Source organism: Apostichopus japonicus, chromosome 14 (genome assembly GCF_037975245.1).
Source record: "Apostichopus japonicus isolate 1M-3 chromosome 14, ASM3797524v1, whole genome shotgun sequence".
Classification (NCBI taxonomy): Eukaryota; Metazoa; Echinodermata; class Holothuroidea; order Aspidochirotida; family Stichopodidae; genus Apostichopus; species Apostichopus japonicus.
Genome location: NC_092574.1, coordinates 18,385,894 through 18,404,606, shown reverse-complemented (window position 1 = coordinate 18,404,606; position 18,713 = coordinate 18,385,894). Strand labels below are relative to the sequence as shown.

The 18,713-nt window shown below is 36.6% G+C and overlaps 2 protein-coding genes across 4 annotated transcripts in view; one reads left to right on the top strand and one right to left on the bottom strand.

Annotated features, from left to right (window-relative positions):
* LOC139980020 (cholecystokinin receptor type A-like) overlaps window positions 1-7,921 on the bottom strand; it is a 108,843-nt gene extending 100,922 nt beyond the window's left edge. For both annotated transcript variants that reach the window (XM_071991365.1, XM_071991366.1), the window contains exon 1: window positions 7,782-7,921. The gene's annotated coding sequence lies outside the window, so the exon portion shown is untranslated. The remainder of the gene's footprint in view (window positions 1-7,781) is intronic.
* The window catches only part of LOC139980018 (TBC1 domain family member 19-like), a 146,627-nt gene that overhangs the window by 54,667 nt on the left and 73,247 nt on the right, over window positions 1-18,713 (top strand). For both annotated transcript variants that reach the window (XM_071991362.1, XM_071991363.1), the window contains exon 9: window positions 1,710-1,861. In XM_071991362.1, the coding sequence (XP_071847463.1) occupies window positions 1,710-1,861 (152 nt within the window). The remainder of the gene's footprint in view (window positions 1-1,709; window positions 1,862-18,713) is intronic.

Here is an 18,713-nt window from a genome sequence, read left to right as displayed (position 1 = left end):
AACCTAATTTTGCATGTAAGGCTCTGGGCTAATCTTTTCTATTGTTTCCAGTGGCGGCTGGTGCCCGCATCTTGGGCAGTGCCTCTCCTAGAAATGTATCTACAAATTAAGAAGGATCAGACTTGTACGAAGATGAATGGAAACGACATTTGTAATTCTACCATTTATTCTACTACCATTTTAAAAAATGGGGTACAGTATTAAAAACGAGGCTCGTTTTGTTTGTTTACATAGTGGCCCTTCTGCTGAACGAGTCTTGATTTATTTACACATTATACCAACATCCCTCGCATCCTTTGAGTGAGATCGTTGGACCAATTGCCTTCTGCCCTGCTAAACTCTGTAAGAGGATGCGCACTTACATTTTATCTGCTGAGATGAAGTATGCCGATTGATCAATTTCGCTGAAATATGAGCAGCATTTGGCTTGTCCTCCCAGTCCCACGCTCATACAGTATATCTACAACACTAAAAAACGTGTTTGACAACGCTGCCCATGGCTGTGCGTAACGTGACGAACTAATGTCTGACACTCACTTTGTACAGTACTTAGTATGTACATGAATGTTGAATATCAACACACGTATTATGATGGCGGTTCTCACAGATAATGAGCTAGATCTTCAACATATGGTCCATGAGATATATGTACATTGTTCCCTTTCCCAAGAATACAAGGAAAATCTTGAATTTGTAAAAAAATCACTATCTAGCATTGGGGTTGGGTGTTGGGGAGTGGATCAAAATATTTTTGAAAAAATAATGAAAACTAAAGGAAAAGAGACCAGAGATACTAGGAGGGAATTTGGGTATAATAAATAACTTTTGCAAGTAAAATGAAATAAAATATTACTCAAATGTCTTACAAGCTATTTTTTTGGCATTCATCATAAGTAGTTGTCTCATTAGTACTTCCTGTAAGACAGCTTGAGTGGAATTATTGTTCCAAAGCCCCATGCAGCCCCTACCGTGATCATCCAGCCCCCCTACCCACAACCCCTACATGCATCAAATCCACTGGCTGTGAGTCAGAGTTAGGCTATTATAAAAAGAATAGTCAAATTGTGATTTTTGTAGTCTGTTTCTTGCCCATCCAGTGCCATTTGAAGATAGTTCAATGCTTCATTCTAATGCCCACAATTTGGTAAATACCTCAGAGCTTTCAGGGGCTTCATCCCCTGGTCCCTCACTGGGGCATTGTCCCTGGACCTCATGCTTCACGTTCCCCTCAGCGCCTTCAGCACAGTTGGGTCATTCCAGCCTGAAAACCCCACCCCCCTCCCATTTGACCCTCCAAGTGTTAAGACTAAGAGCCCCCACCGATTGTGTCTAATTAATTAGGGATTAGGATAGTAATCAGGTAATGTTGCACTTTGGGTAGGAAGGGGGGTGGGTGAGATTTTTTGCAGCACATTGTTGTATTTTGATGTGCGAGAACACGTGGGAAAACGTTGGGAAATTATAATTGACCAAGGTTGTGTTTTCTAGTGCTAAATGCACCCACAGCTTTATGACATAAGTAAGCTTGTAACAGCATGTTTATCTTGGGTAAGGGGGGGGGGGGTGGGGGGGCTAAGTTGTGCTTTATTTTTAATCCATACATCTCAGAGTGTAATGTTAAGAGTCATCCATTTAAGATCAATAAATTATCTGGAAAAGTCTCGTACACTAAGGAATTATATATGTTAATGGCTATATTTTTTTTCCAGAAATATTTGATACTCAAAGGGTCAGACTTGGCCAGAGAGTGTTAGCTGCGGAAAACATGGCCGTATCTCAGCAGTTTGCCAGAAGGGGAGTCCCGCCTAGCTTACGAGAAGAGCTATGGCTGCAGATTGTAGGACTTCGCATCACAGATTCGGTAAGTCATAATGTGATGAAAAGACAAAAAGTACACGAACCAAGAAGCACAGAATTTACAAGCAGTACATTTGTAGGAGGGTTTGTAAGTGTCGGCCAGTGTAAAGCTTAACTCGGTCATCTTAACGTCAAAAGTTTGTGAATGGTCAGTCTGTGTGCACATGTGCTTGTAACTACTACGACTGATCCTTCAGTGGGTAAGCTGACGAATTAAAGCCTCTCCCTGACTGGCTGGCCGGCTGGCTGGCAGTCGGAAATGCATGGTTGTGCACTATGGGGCAGTTCACTGCCACAACTACCCAGTTGTAACAAATGTAAGTAGTCGCGTGCTTACAACTTTGTATGTGACCTTATAGAACCCCAATTATTAATAGAAAGCATTTCATTCAGTTTGTGCTCATCAGTTGTTCGATGTGTGCTCATCAATCATACAACTACATTGGGGTTTGCAGACTTAGTATGAACAAGTAGGTCACCACCCTCGGTCTGAGTCAGGGTCATAGTCAATCGTACAGTGTGTACTTATGTGGCCATTTATAAAGCAATATTACCATCTGTTATCGCAGAGTTGAAAGGAACTCCTGAGACTAGAAATACAGAAATTTCGGGAAAGAAATGACAGTCTACAATATTTGTTCGACATGTATATCATTTTGGGAAAAACATTTATCTATCGATCCTCCCTAAACGTTACGTCGATATCTACAGTTAGACCGAAAAGATATGTTGGCATACATGACCTTTGTAATTTGCCTAATGTCATCCATGTTTCCTCTTTATACATCTGGCACCCTCACATTCATGAACCTCTACTTTGTCCACCTCATTTCTGTCCTATGATTTTCAGTTAATATTAAAGCATGTGAAATATTGGTTGACTTTGAATATATATATAGTTTGTAAGGGAACAAATCTTTCCAGCGGCCATATCGGGCCTGTCACATGTATTTTGCGGGTATTTCTTTCCACTTCTCGGTATCAAGAGTGTCAACCATGCATGGGCGATGGAGGGTGATGGTGATGGATTCCATGTGCCACCTTTAAGTTTTTTTGCGACCCCTTATGGGTTCAGGCATATGTTGCTACTCTTGACTTTGTAGGCGTTATACCTGCATATGGGAGTGATATCCACCACGCTTTACTTTCCTCATCATCCTCTGAGTGTGGCATGCAATTACAAAACAAAGTATATATATATTTACCATTATTAAAGGTACATTCAGAGATTATTTGCAGTTTAAAAGCACCGTGCCAAGACCCTGAAATCCCCTTCAGAATAGCATTCAGGGTTACATTTAGATTCAAGTCATTGAGGTGTAAAAAGGCAATAATTTTGTAACATTTGATCATATCCATCAATAGGATATATATATTTTTCCAAGGAAAGAAAGTTTACACCAGTTTCCGAACGTAAAGTGACATAAAAACGTAAGAAAGAGTTTCACACAAAAAAAATTCTCTCGTGTGGGACCTCTGAGAAAAGACGTCAGTATATTTCAGTATCTTTGGATGGTTCAAGACTTTCAGAATTAGGCTGCTTTGGCTGTGAAAAATTGGGAATTAACACCATGAATGCTCCTTTAAGTTTACATTTTGAAGGCTTCTTGGGTACTTCAGTTCACTTTATGAAGTTGGATGGGGCCCTGTATATGGCGGAGAACCACACTTGATCATCTAATATACATGGTAATCAAGGGGCAATTACTGTAACTTCACAAATTTTAGCATTTTCTGGGAAAGATAACAGCGAAGACCCGAAATGAACTTTCAAACCTGCCTTTCCGCTTGTTAAGTCATTTTTCTGTAGAATATTTTACTGCCAAAGGAATTTTTTCACAATATTTTGTTTGCCATCAGCAAGTTAGTGTCATACTAATGAACGAACAATTTTCAAGCATATCTGTTACGTGATGAATAATGTTAAAATTAAGTCAGAAGAATACAAAATTAAGTGGACTATGTAGTTATAACCTTCATTTACTAGAAAAATATATTCCAACCCTATACAGCCATCAAATTCATCAACTTTCTTGACCTTTTCCTGGAATTTCTGTTTTTTTGGCATGGTGTGCATAATTTTTTTCAGTCCTGGGCATGCAGCTCACAAATTTTCAGGGTGACATTGACTTCTGGCAAGGGAGTACTTGACTGAATATTGGGTACCTTTCAATAATTTTGTCCCACTTTTCCAAACCCTTTAACAGCTACAGTTTAACTGTTTTTGGTTGTAATGGACTTTTTTTCTAAAAAGCCTGTCTTTATAGAAATAATGGAATATTTATGTCCATCACAAAAAAAATCTGCCTTTCTTACCAAACTTTTGTGAATCAGCGTCCCTCTGAACGTACTCGTGGAAAGTGCAAGGATGATAAGTATGATGGATGTTTGTAATTTCTTCTAAAGGATGACATACATGGTTCATAAATTCTTCTTCAAGTTGTTAAATTGTCTGGTATGGATTAATACCATCATCCTGACACACTATTCTGCATTGCCTCACTGATGTCGTGAGAGTTTGCACCCATCTCGGACCCTCTTCCGGTACGAGGTACCCTCTCAGGTCCCATGCATCCCTCCTGTCAGCAATAATTCAATTCTGTAGTGAAAGTGTCGCTCTCATGAGAGGATTCTGACGTGCTTAAAGCTGTGGTCTGGGTCTGGGTTGTAACTTTAAGAGCGGTGATACTGACCAAGCTGAGAAATGTCAAACCATGAATACATAGTTCAGGATGTTCATCTCTCGATCCATAACTTAAGATATATATCGGCAGTTCTTAAATAATCAGTCATAATCTCCTAATTCTCCTAATAAACGAGTTATAATGTACAATGTGTTTGCATTTCATTTGTAAACCTGTGACACATAAACAGGCCAGATGATTGTTGTTGATTGGCAATTTTGTGGTGTAAAGTTTGGTAGCAAATGACCAGAAGATTTTGGTCATTTTTTAATCTCAAGAAAAGCTTTAGATGGAAGGCAGCTTAGTCTTGAGCAGTTTTATTCTTTACATCGATGTCTCACATTTGAATTGGGTCATCATTAAGAGGGAAGAGAGTGACTGTTTCAGTCGGTATTAGTTTATAATATTCAATCAACACTGTGATTCATTTATCCAATCAATACAGTACTCCCCCTCTCTGCTATGTACAGTGTCTGTTATGGAAGTCTTGTAGTCACTCCCATTAAACTTATTTCTTATTTATTAGTTACAGTATGTTTTTGATTTCTATGTTGAAAATTAGTCTGAAGTACCAGACTTTTCTTCTAAAGAATTTGCTTTTGTTTGGAAATGGGGTCAAACCATATCATGAGATATTTTGTGCTGATCAATGTGTTACAACACCGTGGTATTCAAAGTGGGGTGATGCAACTCTCTTTATGGTTGCTAAATCTTTATTATGGTTGCCAAAAATGGAGGTGGGGGAAGGTGAGTTTGACAAAAAAATTGAAAAGTCTGGAGTATAAATTTCTTCAAAAGTTGCATTATATATTGTTTTGCAACTGTTAAAGCCACCTCAATCATACAAAACTTTGTCAAAGGGTAGGGGCATACCCCCCTGGAACCCTTCTATGGGGCATGAAGGTAAAAGCAAGAAAGTTCTAAAACCAGGGTAATGACAGACTGACAGTCTAACAGCATTCATAATCATCTGGTTTAAAGAAATTAGAGTTGATACGACCACAACCGATATAGATTGGAGAGATTTAAAGGAATATCATGTTAGAGTTGTCCAATAGAATTGTTGAATAACATTAATTTACCTCACTGTATTATTACCACCGTAACTCTGATAATGTTTTTCGTCAGCAGTTTTATATGCAGTTCGTAACTTACTTTCGTTCAGTCAGTTCATCTGCTCTCTTGGGGTTGCTTTAATGAAAACTGAGACCATGATATGTGGTGTTCTTCTTGGAGGGGAGCCATCAATTATACTGGGTCTTAATTCATGTATGTGGAACCCCAGTAGCTTAATATCGAAATTGAACAAAGTTTCAATTTATGACCGTGTCTGATGTAAGGTTACCAAGAGGTATAAATGGTTGCTGTCAGCTTTGATGTTAACCAATCCAAAAAATTTCACAGTTTTTTTTTTTTTTTTTTGGGCCTTCTTCTTTACGGTTGGTTGATTGACTAAGGGAGCTAGGCTATAAGATTTGTCTGGCTGTTCATATCCCCCTGTCCCTTTTTTAACCTGCATCGGTTGCATTCTGTTTGTTGCATTCTGGTGGCAGCAAATTTGATTACTATGAGGGAATGATATAAAGCCACCTGAATACAAGAGCAGCTTATTTGAGTCCACCAAAATCACACCAGTAGGGAAAGACTTACAGATCTGAAAATGGAAAATACAAAACAGGACCTTTTGTCGGACACAAATATTTCAAAGGGCAATTAAGGTCAAGGGATCTCTGGGAACACCTCAGTCCAAGCAAGACATTACAAACCTTTTGATTATTGGGTTGTGTCTCAGACAACACTTGTGCTGCCTCAGGGCACCAAAAGGCACTGATTGGAGAGCTGTCTGATCAAAGTCTGATCAAAGTTACAAAAATGCTATCCTATTTTTTCAGCTTTTAAGCCATTTATGTCTCTTGCAAGGTGAAGGGGCTCGATGCAAATTTTTGCCTGAGTGTGTCATCGGATATCAGAGTATCATAAAATATTCAGTAAATATGACTTTCTTACACTAAATACAGGTCAACATTCTATAATAGCCATATTTCACTATCTTCAAACTTGAGATTTTATCAGCATGTAGCATTATTGTAGCTGTAAACAGGTTGCATCTTCAAATTGTTTGGTTTGCCTTTAAGAACAACCTTCGGTGGATTGAACTTGCAGAGAGCAATCAAACTCAGACATGGTTTTAAAATTCAGGGGACCATCAAAGAGATTTCATTGCGGTATCGCTTTTCTTATATGACAAAAGATGCAGAAAGTCTAGTCTAGACCAGGAGAAATCTTCAGTGTGCATATAGGAATCTTTATAGGTTTAATATTAAGTACTGAGAGAGATATGAAATACCCAGGGAGTAGTCTGCTTCGATTATCAAGGGGACCAAATATGTTCCGTTATACAGATAGTTAAAGCGTGTTATTGTCATTAGTGCATGGAGAGATGGAAATTTAATGATTGAGGGAAGAAAGTTTGATTTGATTTGAGCTTCTTTTTTTTTCGAGGGAGAGGATAGCAGACTTTGTTAAAGTGATACGAGTTATATCCTGGATACCGACCCTCTTTTCTAGGGTTCTGTTTGTATCATTTTATGGAAATATGCAAATAGCTTTAGGGTAGTGTAACATTATTTAGTTGAACTTTGACCTGGATACTATTCATTTACATGCTATTGATGGACTTGACAGACAATGTGTCTCCAATTTGCAAGAGAAAGATATTCCAAACTGCAAGTGAATACCTAATTTCCATATCTTGCTGCTGGCTGGATATTTGTTTTGATCATATCCATGTGGTAGATAGCCCACTACTGGTGGTAGCGCCACCAACCTCAGATAGTCGGAAACGGAGGATGAGGGTAAGGGAGGTCATAAAATAATGGATGGAAATCCTAGGATATTGCTAGAACTTTTCAGCCAGAAAGACCAACTGGAACGTCAGTCATTATGGTAGATGTTGTTACCATCACCAAAGTGTTATCTCTATATATGGTGTTAACTCTATATGGTGTTAAAACTATAATCGCACCAGTGACATATTAGAAAACATAGGCCATGACACTAAAGGCAGCATTGGCTTCTCGTAACTTTGAAATGCATGAACTCTCCATATATATATATTTATGCCTTTAGATTGAGAATTGGCAGATTTGTATTGAGTGAGTACACTGGTAATTCTAGCATGTTGCAATTACCTCATGGATTTTACTTACTATAGATACTTGTACAATGTAATGCACTTACCATAGATACTAGTAAAAGAGTATTAAAGTACTCGTACTCATTCTTAGAGCCTTGAAACTTCTACTCGTTCCAATGGAGATTCAGCCTGAAGTGGTACTTATGCTGTTGTGCTCATATTACAAGTCAGAACGTCAGTATAGTATATATATATTTACATAGTTGTAGATTGGTACATATTTACTCTACTGATGTCAGCATAAATATATATACTTACATAGTTACATGATTGGTATGTATTTACATTACCAATGTCAGCACAATATATATGCTTACATAGTTACAGGATTGGTACATATGTACACTACCGATGTCAGCATAATATATATACTTTACATAGTTACAGGCTTGGTACTTATGCACACTACCGATCTACTACCTGTTGATGGATCCTTAAAGATAAGTTCACATTTTAACTATTTATATGAAATCAAAAACAAATTCATGAAATATGCCCCATGCAACCCTATCCCATCTCCTCCCACCCCCCACCCCCCAAGTAATGTCCCTTCCTCGTTGGATTATCATAAATACAAAACATGATTATGATGATGACATTTACCTTGCCAAACAAGTTACCAAATCTTGTATTTACTAATGAGTTATGAAGTTTTTCTACTTCAACACAAATATTTGTTCTTTGGCACTGTATGTAGATTCAGTTTCAATAAGTTTCATCCCGAGATCATGCTTAAAGCCCCAGAATTAAAATGCATGTCCGATGGACAGTTCGTTCATTTAATTCCCTCTCTCTTTTGGAGATCATGGCATTGCATCTGCCGTGTTCCTATAGCTCGTGGATAAGAATTATCAAGTACAGCTGATAGGTTTTAAGAAATCGTTTTTTTTTCCCCTTTTCGTTTCTTTTATTCTCGTGGTCTTCTTCCTTTTTTTGTCTTTTCGAACACTAATTGCCCGCCTTGCTTTGGCGTGCTCGAAATTCATTTACCGCCTTATCCCGGAGCAAGTGAGGCAGCTGCCACGTACAATTGTCATGAACCATTTGATGAGAGAAGTGTTACGTTACTATGCTACTTATGACATGAACGCTTTCAAAGCAGCCGGCTGTGTAAAAAGCTGGCAAAATCTTTTTTTCTCTTTCTCCGTCTTCTCGTAGTACGTGAGTGCATTTTAAGAAGAGGTGTATCTCACGTAGATGTCTGTAACGAGTGACTGTAGAATTGTTACGAAGGGTAGAATTATTTTTACGGGGAGGGGGGGTGTGGGTGTTTTCTTGCTAATATAGTAGATGACTATACAGGGTATTTTAACTACGATAAGAAGGAAGGATTGGGTAAACAATGGAATTGTATGTATTGTTTAGATAATATAGAAACCTGTGGTTCATTGTACATATTATGAATCATAAAAGTAGTAGTATAGAGCTCTAAGTTTCCTATGAGCACGACCTTTGGACTGCAATTATTTCCAAGCCTGGCATGGGCACAACAGCTGCTGGACTGAACTTCACACTTTATACTCCATACCTGTGAGCCTCTATAGTACAGCCCAGGGCATAGCATCTCAGATGATATCACATCTTCTAAGTGGCTGGCTTAAATGATCCTTGTTGAAAGTTGATCAATGTCATAAATTGATATCAATGTTTTACACATGATACATGTAATCTTGCAGAATTAAGACATATTTATGTTTGAGGCCAAAAGGTTTTTAAATAAACTAGAGGGGTTTTGTAGAAAATTGCTTTTCTGTTTTTGGCCACAAGTGTTTTATGATGCATAATCCAGCTACTGGTATAAAAATGCAATTTCTACAGCAGTTTTAATAGTGACAATAGCATTTTTAATGTTGGTAGTGAATATTGATAATATGATTGACATATCACTCATGAAAAGTATGAATATCCTGTTTCTATTCAGATAAAGGTTAGGAATTGTCGGTACCCATCAATACAAGTGGTTTGAAGCATAATATGGTAGGATAGCTTTAAGCTATCCTACCACTTATACTATACTTAATAAGTATAGGGTGGTATCAGCAATAGAAACTTGTCTCAATTAACTGGATGGAATAGTAATTTTAAGTTATGTTGGGTGGCTTATACTCTTTGAATTTTTTGAAACATAATGAATGTCTATTTTTGTTTTGTGTGTCATTGAGCCAGTGTTGGTGTACAGCCTTTTTATTACTTTTGTGTAATGAAAGTGTATGATATTTGGTCTCCATATGAAAGAGAGGAGAAGTGAGTGCCTTAAATTTACCACAACCTGTTGGAAGTGATAATCTGCCATTAGCCAGGGATTCAGCTCAAGAATTAATTCATTGCAACTTTGTTTGTCTATGGGACAATGCCTGTATATGCCTGGTATCGGGTAATCTGTTTTGACATCAACACTCTCTGAAGTATCATGTATTTCTCAAGTAAACAGTATAGTGTATGGGTCAACTACCTATTTAATATGTTCCCTGATTGTCATTGTCTGTCTATGGGACAATGTCTGTATATGCCTGGTATGGGGGTTAAATGTTTTAACACTCTCTGAAGTATAATGTACTTCTCTAGTATACAGTATTGTGTATCGGTCAACTTCCTATCAAAATGTACCCTGATTGTCATTGTCTGTCTATGGGACAATGTTTGTGTATGCCTGGTATGGGGATTAAATTTTTTAACACTCTATGAAGTATAATGTGTTGTACTGGATATGTGGTACAAACTTGAGGCTACGTGGCCCTGAAGCCTACCATCAAGAGTGTTTTGTCCAACAGCAACCAGAGTAGACTGCCCTGTCCCTCCCAGGTAATGCATTTGATATAAATCCCTTAACAATAAGTGGGAATACCACATGTATACAAATAATGAACTTTACCCTACAACTTAGCTTAAGACATAATACACAAATTCTACAGTGCATTCCTACCATCCCCAAACAATTGTACTCCTTTACAGAGATGAATGTGATGACATGAGTATCCCTAGAAAATATCACATGTGTTACATCACAATCCCAGGATAAGCCTGATACCACTTGCCGATCCATAGAAGCAGCCCCAAAAGCCATAATCTGCCAACAATTACAACTGGAGTACTTATTGCCAGGAGAGATAACCCCTATATAATTCCAAGGGGATTTAAACTACCACAATGGTTCCACACTGTCCACACAGAACTCCCATTGCTCCACAACTTCACAGTATAACAGCGTTACAATATTAATAGGTAGTTGACCCATACACTATACTGTCAATCAATATGTACCCTGATTGTCATTGTCTATGGGACAATGTCTGTATATGCCTGGTATGGTGGTTAAATATTTTAACACTCTCTGAAGTATTGTACTTCTCAAGTATAGTATAGTGTATGGGTCAATTACCTATCAATATGTTCCCTAATTATGGTGTAATCCCCTTTAGAGATATGTATCGACACTGGGCTAAAGTTACTTCCTACAGTAAAATGTTTAAGTATTAAGATTGATAGAACCCTTCTACCGCTTAAACTGTAGCTATTCCTTTCTTTTCAGTTTCGCTAAATTTTCCTATGAGACATAGTTTGCCTATAGATATGTGACAATATAGTTATGCTTAAATAATAATTAATACAACCATTTCTGCCAAACATTCCTTTAGTGTCCCCTCTCACGTGCAACTAAAGAAATGATGGCAAATACTAATTGGTACTTAATATATGTATCGAGTATCAATTAAATGTTACGGTTAGTGTTAGGTAACAGTTGAGAACTTCTACAAATACTGTACTATTTGCAAACTTAAACAAAGTCGGACGGTTTAATTGAGGGAGGTGATATGTCTTGATGTGAGAGCTGCCTCCGATTATGTCACCGATCTTCTCAATCTTTTTCCGTCTCTCTGCTCGTTTCTCTTGACCATTTTTTAAGTGGCAAAATCTTTCGTATATAAGGGAAACGATAACAAGCAACTGGTCTAGGGTAAGTTGAAAGTTACAATGCAGAAGAGATGGACTTGACAACCGAAAACGCGAGAGGGATACTGCGTCGTGATTTGTGACGTGTGTTCCTCCATCTTCGTTAGATTAGCGCAGGATGCACATCTCATCTGTAGTAGAGAACTCATGTATATCATTGAGTAACGGTGGTCAAAAACAGCCGTAAAGTATCAAAAAAAATATCAACGGAAATAGAAATTACCGCATATCTGTGTAGAGTTTAAAGGAGCACGTACATGGGCAGAATGAAAAACCAAGAATAAAAGTATAAAAAGATATAGAATATATGTAGCAATGTTTAATAGGTGGGTGGTCCCAAGGACAAGAATGGGTTTGCCAATTAATACTCCTACCTCATAATTATGCTCTGAACACTCACTGAAGAGAGAAGGGCTATAGCTTGACAATGTTGATGTTTATCCATAATCATGACATGGACATAGTTTGCAATGAGCCTCTGGTTGGCTAACTAACACTTGGGAATTATTAAATAAACCTTTAATTTTTGCAGAATACATGTCTCCATCACCTCGTCCAAGAATATACATGAAATAGATATGAATCACTACCTCTTTGTACCAAGTTCATTTCAAGTTCACTTTTGGTACAACTTCAGCTATCGATGTCATTTTCATAGCAATATTGCCGTAATATTATAGACCTGTGGATGTTGAGTTCACCAGTGTGTAAGTGTTATAGTCAATAATTATTATCCTCTTAAAGATCAGTCTAGAAAATAAATTACCTGACTGGACTGTGACCTTTTAACGGTACATTTTGCCTTTGGTCCGCAAAATCATACAACAAACTCTTCTGAGTATATTACTTCAGAAATGCAACGTTGGAATATATCAAAGTATTAGATTTTGCCCCAATTAAAGGCTAATTTGGGGAAGTGATTAATCAATGGGTCGGGATTCTCAACATTTTATCATCATACGGATGTGTTTCATATTCATACTATTAATCATATTATGAATAGTAAAGTATCATGTTCAAATTTCACTTGAGTATATTTTATACAGAACTAATCGACCAAGGCAGCAAACTAGCTAGATTGTCTTGAGGATTTTTTTTGTGCTTGAAAATTGAACGAAACGATCGCTCAAACACAACTTCAAAGAAGAGCTCGAGATCTGCTTAGTATAAGTAAACTTGCCCTAGCTTTTAGCTGATTCGTTCATTTATATTTGATTGCCCGACAGTCAGCTCCTTTAAAGTCTCTTCTTTATAACCATCCCAAGTATTGGACTGTCTTTGGTCTTGATCACGCCCGTATTGAATTGCAGTATGTATATATATGTATAATGTATAACTACACTGTCCCGCCTGTAAATCACTATCAGGAAGTGGATGCAATGTTTATTTTTTAGATAAACATCTCAATATCAGAGAAGATAATGAAGATGTACCACTCTTCCTCCAAGCTCATCTTTCATCACCGTTATATGTGGGATTATATATACTCCCTCGGACTCGAAATTCCATCAACATCCCTTAAAAAGAAAAAAAAAAGCGGTCTCAATAAAGATGTTCTTTTTTCGGGACTGAAAAAACAGAAAAAAAAGCCGTGTATGGTATCATCTCGTAAGGATAATTTAAGTAAAGATCTGAAGAATTGTCACCGGTTTGTTTTTAAACACGGTGGAGAATTATTTGTTTTTGCACTTTTTAGCGTCTGCAACTCTACCCACTTTAAATGCTTCCGACGACCGACGAAGAGAAGAGCTATATTGGAAGGTGGTGGTTAGGAAATTAGTGAGCATGCTCAGTTAAGTATCGATGGGGAAGATTTATACTATTAACAGGTTGAAATAGGATCGAGTGAGTGTAATATTCAGGTTTGAATTAATCATATTAACACATATATATATGGGCAATAAAGAGCCCCAAAAAATAAAGAAGAAAGAAGGGAAAAGTGAACATTAGGGAAAGAGAACGGATTAAGTTCAAATTATGAAAAGAAATTTCTTAGTTTAATGAAGACTGTTAAAGCTTTATATTTGTCACGCTCACGGTAAAATGAATCACCATCAAAAATACATTCACACATCCCTCCCAAACCTTTTCCCCTTCCATCTATCCCCCATCCCTTCCACCACTCCTCTTCCTTCAAAGAGAACGATGAAAAGATCAGCAGAAATTAGGATTTCCAACCTTTACCCAGAGATATACCAAGTATTCAAGATTTATTTTTTTATTTTCATCTAAACAGAAAAAAACAGAATCAGAAAGATTGTTATTCAATCAATTTGAACAAAGAGTAAGAGCTCTGAGAAACGGAGGATAAACAGAATGCTTAAGTTTTTTGAACTTTTTGAACAGAAAATGCAGAGGAGGTCTAAGAAAATTAGAGCTTATGCAAGCTTCCCCCCCCCCCCCCCTTTTTGAAAGGACAGAAATAATGAAGAACAAGAAACAATTCAAGCTATCACGAAAAACAAAATACTAATTGCAATTTCATACAAGAGCACACTCAAAAGACAATTGAAAGAGCTTCAAATCTGGTGTTAAGGACATCAGAAAAGTTCTATAGTTAGACACATTCAGGAAGAAAAGAATTAGATTTTAGTGAAGGGAACTTAAATTTGTTTCCTATTTTAAGTCCACAACTTCCTTGACATAGAGAAGCTTAATTCCAGAGTATTGTATTTTTTTTCATTTCTTACTGGAAATGAAGCATGAGAGTTCTTGATCTTTCTTCATCCACACAACTTTGTTCTTTATATTTGTTATTTCTCTTATTTTTTTCACACCATATCATACCGCATAACTTGTCAAGATCCAGTTACTGCAAATCTTCCAGTTAATCAGTTAATCAGTCTATAAAATCACGTCCTGAATGTATCAGATTTGATGAATCTACGACCTCTACAATAAGCAACATAGACTGATACTTTACCCCAGCTCGCACGATCGTTGGTGTCGTAGACAGGCGAGACCAGTGTAAAATGTTGAGATCTTGTTCCCATCAAGGCAGTAACGTATTAAACCAAGTAGAATGTTTCTCCTAGAGGTGTTAAAACATGTGTTATGATGTTGCTGAGAACTGCAACAGTCGAAGAGTTGATATGTATTTCTATTGCCTGGAGGATTATGTTTAAGGTATTAATCAGCTAGCAGGCTTAGATCTTATTAGATGTGTTATAAAATGTCCTCCTCGAATTGTCACAATCCACTGATGGGGGTGACAAGTACCCAGAAAACTCGGATATTTGTTACCGAATTGACGGTAACTTTCGGTGAGGAATATAAACCTCTATCAAGAGTATCATTCGATTTGAATCTGATGTACAATCAATTCACTTGGGTATAATTAATAATGCTAATTGAGCACAACGGGTAGAATAATTATGTCGATAAGGAAGAGATAAGAAGGCTAAAACTGAATCAAATCTAGAAACGCCTTTCGAAGCAAAAAGCAAAATGATGGCGACAGTATCAACCAACGTTGGTTATATGAATATATGCTACATTTCCATTGCAATTAGGTCGTGTTACAAAATATGTAAATTTTGAAGAAAAAAATGTGACATTAAATTATTATATAATACTGGTTTAGTTTTGTTGGATCACTAAATTTGATGAGAAAAGTTAAAAAAGTGGGTTTTGTGAAAGAATCTCCGAATTAAATTAGGTTAAATAGAAGGAATGAAATTGTGCAATGCCATGTTTATATTATTCACAAGTACAAAAAGTCTGTCATGTCATTGAAAATGGAGAATCCAGCTGAACTGCAAGATGTCTGCAGAAAAAGGACATATCATTAACAAATTTATTCTATACTTATATATTTATGATATAAATTAATTCATTTTTGCGTTTGCAAGCTTAGAGTCCTATTAATAGGTACATGCACTTGAATTGTTTTTAAGACCTCAAAGTTCACAGAGTTTTTGAAATGTATAAAAAAGAATGAAAAATCAGTTTCTTTGCATACATCCATAACCGGCTATTAAACATGGCAACAATAAAAGTCAAGCAGCTGGTAATTATCATGATTATAGTACTAGGTAAGGTACATGACTTGACCATATATATAGTTAAGTAATACTCATGGCTTGGATTACATGACTTGTTAAACTCTCCGAAGTGTACGTCCATAATTATGGAACTGCCCCATACATAAGTTTAGATGCATAAGGAGTTATTAACATATTTTAAATACATAATTTGATAGGGGAAAGGAAGGGAGGGGGGGAGGTGGCGTGCTGTTAACGATATAGCCAGGAATATATTTGTCTTTAGTAAATTCACTTTGCCCTTCCCATGAATGCCTACATGCTACTTTATGATGCACTTATGATGCACTTTCCCAAATACCACCCACAAAATTGGTAATTATTTGTTTCGTCTAACCCTCATCCGAGACACCCTCCACTTTCTCTATCTACCTGTCCTCTTGGATCTACCATTCAGAAGAGAACCTCATTTGTTTGCTTCATAGACTTCCACTAGTGGTTAATTTATTACGAACCCGATTTCACCGTTTTTGTTTCTTTCATCGACAAACCTGACCTTGTTAATAGTTTGCCCTTTATCCGCACTAAAAACAGCAGCTTCTCAACTCTTTTTTTTTTTAATACAAACATCGAAAAGTGAAAAGCAAAACTTTTAACACTTTCGCAGAGATTTATTATAGTAGCCCATTGATGACTTGCCCAACCAGCAAACTTTCAACTGTGGACCATATTTTTTGCTTCTCCGAAAGTACCAGCGGGGGAAGCTAAAAAAAGACTTCGGTGAAAGAGACTTCTTAACAGGGGGCATGATAAATGTTTGAGGTTGATGGTGATTGATTCATTAATTGACCATAAAGGGATATATTCCAGAGAAATCCAAATGCCGTATTCATTTAGAGATTAAAACCTACACTACTAAATCTTTGGTTGTTTAGGCCTCACTGTAATAGAGGCACTTCTCTTTTTAGTGATAGTAATTATCTGACTTCAACTATAGTCGTAACTTGAAAAGCTGTCAGGATAATTTGTGTCAGCGATAAAATATTTGCTCGTTTTCGTCGAGAATAGCTCGATCTGCTCGATTCCTATAAAATAATATTGCAGGGGTCAAGTTATAGATCTGATGTTTTCAGCAGTCATGGTGTATTGTGAATATAATCATAATTCACAAGGCGGGGGGGGGGGGGGAGGGGTGGCTATTGGATTTATTCAAAGGTAAAATTCTCAAAATGAAATTGGACTTTCACAATTGCAAGTTTTCTACCTATTTTATCCCACCACATTTTCCTGGCCTCCCACATCTTCTGTATAAAAAATTAAAAAAACAGTCTTAAATTATGAAATACTACACTGTGGGGTTTTCCTTTACTGAGGTTAGTGGATGGCTAAGGCAAGAGTGGATGGCTAAGGCAACCCCCACACACACCAAAAAGAAATTAAAATTTTAGCACAACTTTGTGTGACCAAACTATACTTGTAGACATGTGTATCCATATATGCCTCAGAATGGACCATTTGCCTCTACATTTGTAATTTTACTAGGAGAGGATCCGGCCCATAAGCCCCCCAACTTGGGAGTTCGAACGGCCTTCATTGACCCCATCCTATTTCAAAATTCTGCTCCCACCCCTGATGTCATGTAGATTTTGGGCAAAAAAATTATTTGTTAATGGTACTACTACTGCACATGCATATGTCTTTATAATACAATAACTCTATGTTTGAAAAATTAGTCGCTATTAAATGACTCAAATATATAAATCTTAACACTGTGCAATTTGCAATGTGCAGGAAATTACATTACTGAGTTTTGCAAGTAAATAAAAGCTATTACTCCATGCAGGCTAAATGCATACAGTTAGTATATATATGGATATAAGGCATGATAATGCATCCCCATTGCTGGATAATGATTGGTTTTACAACAAGTAAAACTTAAACTGTCCATCAAAATTTAAAGTCTCTGCCTTGACATGATTTTTTTTTTTTTGTATCTCAAATAACCTGGTAGTTTTATCTCCTTTTGTGATTATAAGTGAGCATTTGTTATGAAACTCTAGGCATGTTAATGGTACAAGTGTCTATAACTAGAATATCACATTGCATGTGACATTTTGCACAGACTTTCACAAGAACTAAACTTTCCCCAGAGAGTGGTGGTTATTGATGAGAGAAGATAAAAAAAACTGATGTGATATACAGCAGGTTATTCATGTACCTGAAACTACAGAATGGAAGCTCATAAATTTAAGATATATTTTTTTTTCCTTTTCTCTTTGATGTTTTTATGTTATCATCTGTATAGACGTTCCAAGGGGATAACATTACTAAGTACTTAAAAGTTTCGGAAAACAGAAAGCTATATAAAGAGTTGGAACGATAATTAAAAAACTAAATATATTTTAGGTAAACTTTGATAAAGATTGATGTTCTATATTAATAAGTTTATTTAGATGCTGGCATTTGTTGTTTCTGCAGTAAATTCTACTTATTTTGCACCCCAGTTTGAAGAAATTAACTAGAAGATTATCCTTAACTCTGTCTATTCGAAGGGTGTTAAAGTCGACAGTTATTATATTAAAAACGAAAAATGTTGTCAGCTGATCTACCAAAAACGATAATATATGTATTTAATTGTGATTTAGTCAGTGATGTTTGTTATTTGCTTGCATCATAATTTTTTGTTTGGTTTCTATTAAATATCTGAGAGAAATCTTTGATTATCAATCTGCTGTTTTATGGAAGCTTTTACCCTCCATTGTTCAAGATATTGATCGTTATTTTGACATTTTTATGACAACAGAGAGTCGAGTTCCTCACTATAAAGACGAAGATCATCATTTATAAAGGATGATCTGTAAGATAAAAGGGAAAACTTTGGAAGACAAACAGAAAGTATTATATATTCTATAGAGGCATTGATAGGGTAATTTCAGGGTCATCATGGTAGCATAAATGCATATGAAGAAGAACATAATGGACAATCATTGTTTCCATTGTATTATAGACTCCATAGCAAAAGGAAATATTATTTTTTTTAGG